General features: G+C 39.9%; 1 protein-coding gene and 1 long non-coding RNA gene across 2 annotated transcripts; one reads left to right on the top strand and one right to left on the bottom strand.

Moving 5' to 3' along the window:
- Positions 1–2: 2 nt before the first annotated feature.
- LOC139027445 (uncharacterized) lies at positions 3–457 on the bottom strand. Its single transcript, XR_011479524.1, has 3 exons — positions 382–457; positions 171–248; positions 3–71 (listed from the first exon to the last, which is right to left on the bottom strand). It is a non-coding gene; the product is annotated as an uncharacterized lncRNA (long non-coding RNA).
- A 353-nt stretch (positions 458–810) lies between these two features.
- LOC112080591 (signal transducer and activator of transcription 1-alpha/beta-like) lies at positions 811–2,740 on the top strand. The gene is made up of 4 exons (XM_024146398.2): positions 811–831; positions 1,085–1,236; positions 1,358–1,534; positions 2,723–2,740. The coding sequence occupies exons 2-3, from the start codon at positions 1,118–1,120 to the stop codon at positions 1,518–1,520; spliced, it is 282 nt and encodes a 93-aa protein (XP_024002166.1). The 5' UTR covers positions 811–831; positions 1,085–1,117; the 3' UTR covers positions 1,521–1,534; positions 2,723–2,740.
- Positions 2,741–2,889: the final 149 nt, after the last annotated feature.

Here is a 2,889-nt window from a genome sequence, read left to right on the forward strand (position 1 = left end):
TGAACAAATCTGTACAATCAGCAGCTTCTCGTGTTCCAGCTGTTCGGGTGTCAGCCCGTTCATTTCATGTTCTAAAGTGGGAGAAGAAAACATTCACTTACTGACCATACTTGAAACACAGACCTGTAAATAGATGATATATTACAGACAGAGAGAATAAAACACCTCACCTCTGTTCTTAAGAATATTTTCCTTAAAGTCATGCTCGTCTTGAAGGTATCCAGAGACTTTACATTCTGATCCGCTTCCTAGCAAGTGACATAAACGTTGGACCAGATAGATGGCAACCTGACATGCACGAACATGTACTGCAAATCACTGATGGAACTGTTCCACCAGGAAACAATCAACATATAGTATATGATGGAAATGATCACTCACCTGAACCTTGTTTTTCATGTCTTTCACTTTGTTGTCCAGTTTTGCTTCTCCAGAACCATGCTGGTCTGTGTGTTTTTCTCTGTCGGTCTGAGAAGAAAATACTGTTAATTTTTCTCTACAGTTAAAGCTCCAATATACAGTTATTGTATCATCCACAATATCTGACAGCACGGAAAGAGAAAGAAGTGTGGTGATTTTATTAATTACAATGTATGTCAAAACAAGTTCATGTAGGGCACCTCTATGCTTTTTGGCAGCAGCCAGAATCCTCTGCTCCTTCCTTCAGGTTTCTGGAGATGATCATGGCCATGTAAACGGGTCCTCCTGAAAGCGGTCCTGTAAAAGTGGGTACTTTATTACTACAACCCAAAAAACATTTACTGACACTGGGGTCATAAATTCCACATCAACAACTCATTCAAATGTTTCAAGCTGAAGTTCAAGAGAAGGGTAAGAGGGGTCATGATGGGTCATGATGAGGTGAAACAGTGATATTTTACCATGACGTGCTGTGAATAAAAAAATGCAATGACAAAAAGCTTGAATAATCATGCATCAAGCACTGCTAAGAATACCATGTATCATAGTCTGTCTGAATGACTGAGAGTGTATTATCTAGTTATAACCAGCCTGCTCATATTGAAGAGTAGATGACGGTTATAGAGTAAATAATAACTACGTATGTTGTTGTCTGCCTCCACAGGAAGTGGTTGGCCAGTTGGCGGAGGTGCTCAACATGGCCGAGGCGRTCCAGTCAGACCTGATCTCAGAGGAGCTGCCTGAGTGGAAGAAGAGGCAGCAGAGCTCCTGTATTGGAGGACCACCCAACGCATGTCTGGACCAACTGCAGAACTGGTGAGGAGACTACTTCATTCTTTTGGGCATCTCTTGTCTGATCAAGCAAAAAGATGAATTTAGGAACCCAACAAAATAAAGTATTGTTCTTTTTCTGCTTCATCTTCTTCTTCTCCTGTAGGTTCACAGCGGTGGCAGAAAGCCTGCAGCAGGTGAGGCAGCAGCTGAAGGAGCTCCAGRAACTAGAGCAGAAGTACACATACGACAACGACCCAATCAAACAGCAGAAAGGCTTCCTGGAGGGGCGGGCCTTGGCACTGTTCCGGAACCTCCTTGAACAGTGAGTGACACCACACTTGTATTCCACTGTTAAAGGCCCACTCTTTGTTTTTTGCTGCCGTTTTTGATCATTTAAATTAATTATATACATTAAAGGGTTTTTCTTAGTTTTTACAATTTTTTACATTGTAGTATAATAGTGGACACATCAAAATATGGAATCGTAGTAACCAAAAAATATATTTTATATTTTCAAAATATATTTTATATTTGAGATTCTTCAAAGTAGCCCCCCTTTGCCTTGATGACAGCTTTGCACACTCTTGGCATTCTCTCAACTAGCTTCATAAGGAATGCTTTTCCAACAGTCTTGAAGGAGTTCCCACATGCTGAGCACTTGTTGGCTGCTTTTCCTTCACTCTGCAGTCCAACTCATCGCAAACCATCTCAATTGGGTTGAGGCCAGGTCATCTGAGGCAGCACTCCATCACTCTCCTTCTTGGTCAAATAGCACTTACACAGCCTGGAGGTGTGTTTCAAATCAAAACAAATTTTATTTGTCACATGCACCGAATACAACAGATCTAGACCTTACAGTGAAATGCTTACTTACAAGCCCTTAACCAACAATGCAGTTTTAAGTTTATAATAAAAATCGTGAAAGTAAAAATGTATAAGTAAAAATTAGAAATAAATAGACATGATTTAAGAGCAGCAGTTAAAATAACAATACCGAGGCCATATACAGGGTATCGGTACAGAGTCAATGTGCGTTGCGACGGTTAGTTGTGGTAGATTATAAAGGACTATGCATAAATAAACAGATAGCGCAGCTTCAAAGCATTAAGAAGGAAAAAATCACAAATGAACTTTATGAGACAGCACCTGTTAATTGAAATGCTTCCAGGTGGAACACCATCATGAAGCTTTGAGGAGATGCAAGTGTGTGCAAAAGCTTGTCATCAAGCAAAGAAAGGGTGGCTACTTTGAAGAATCTTAAATTAAAAATTTTGATGGTTAACACTTTTTTGTTACCACTATTCATATGTGTTTTTTTATAGTTAAGTCTTAAGTATTATTCTACCAATGTAGACATATAGAAAATAAAGAAAACCTTGAATGAGTAGGTGTGTCAAACTTTAGACTGGTACTGTATATATTATGTATAACTGGAAGTACGAAACGTAAGGTGTTTCTCATGCCTCGTATACAGTATATCCCTCAAATCCTTGTTGTCCTGTCGTGTTCTTAGTCTTGGTGTAGAGAGACAGCCCTGTATGCCCACCATCCAAGAGACCTTGGTGCTGCGACACATGTGCAGTTCATGTGAAGCTCAGGTCAAGCACAAACACAACAGCACTACCATCTGTAGTTCCTATGGCCTTACAGTCCGGGTGAGTTTAATTTGTTATTTCTCTCTCTAGATTTCTTTCT

The sequence above is a fragment of the Salvelinus sp. IW2-2015 genome, unplaced genomic scaffold, assembly GCF_002910315.2.
Source record: "Salvelinus sp. IW2-2015 unplaced genomic scaffold, ASM291031v2 Un_scaffold16393, whole genome shotgun sequence".
Classification (NCBI taxonomy): domain Eukaryota; kingdom Metazoa; phylum Chordata; class Actinopteri; order Salmoniformes; family Salmonidae; genus Salvelinus; species Salvelinus sp. IW2-2015.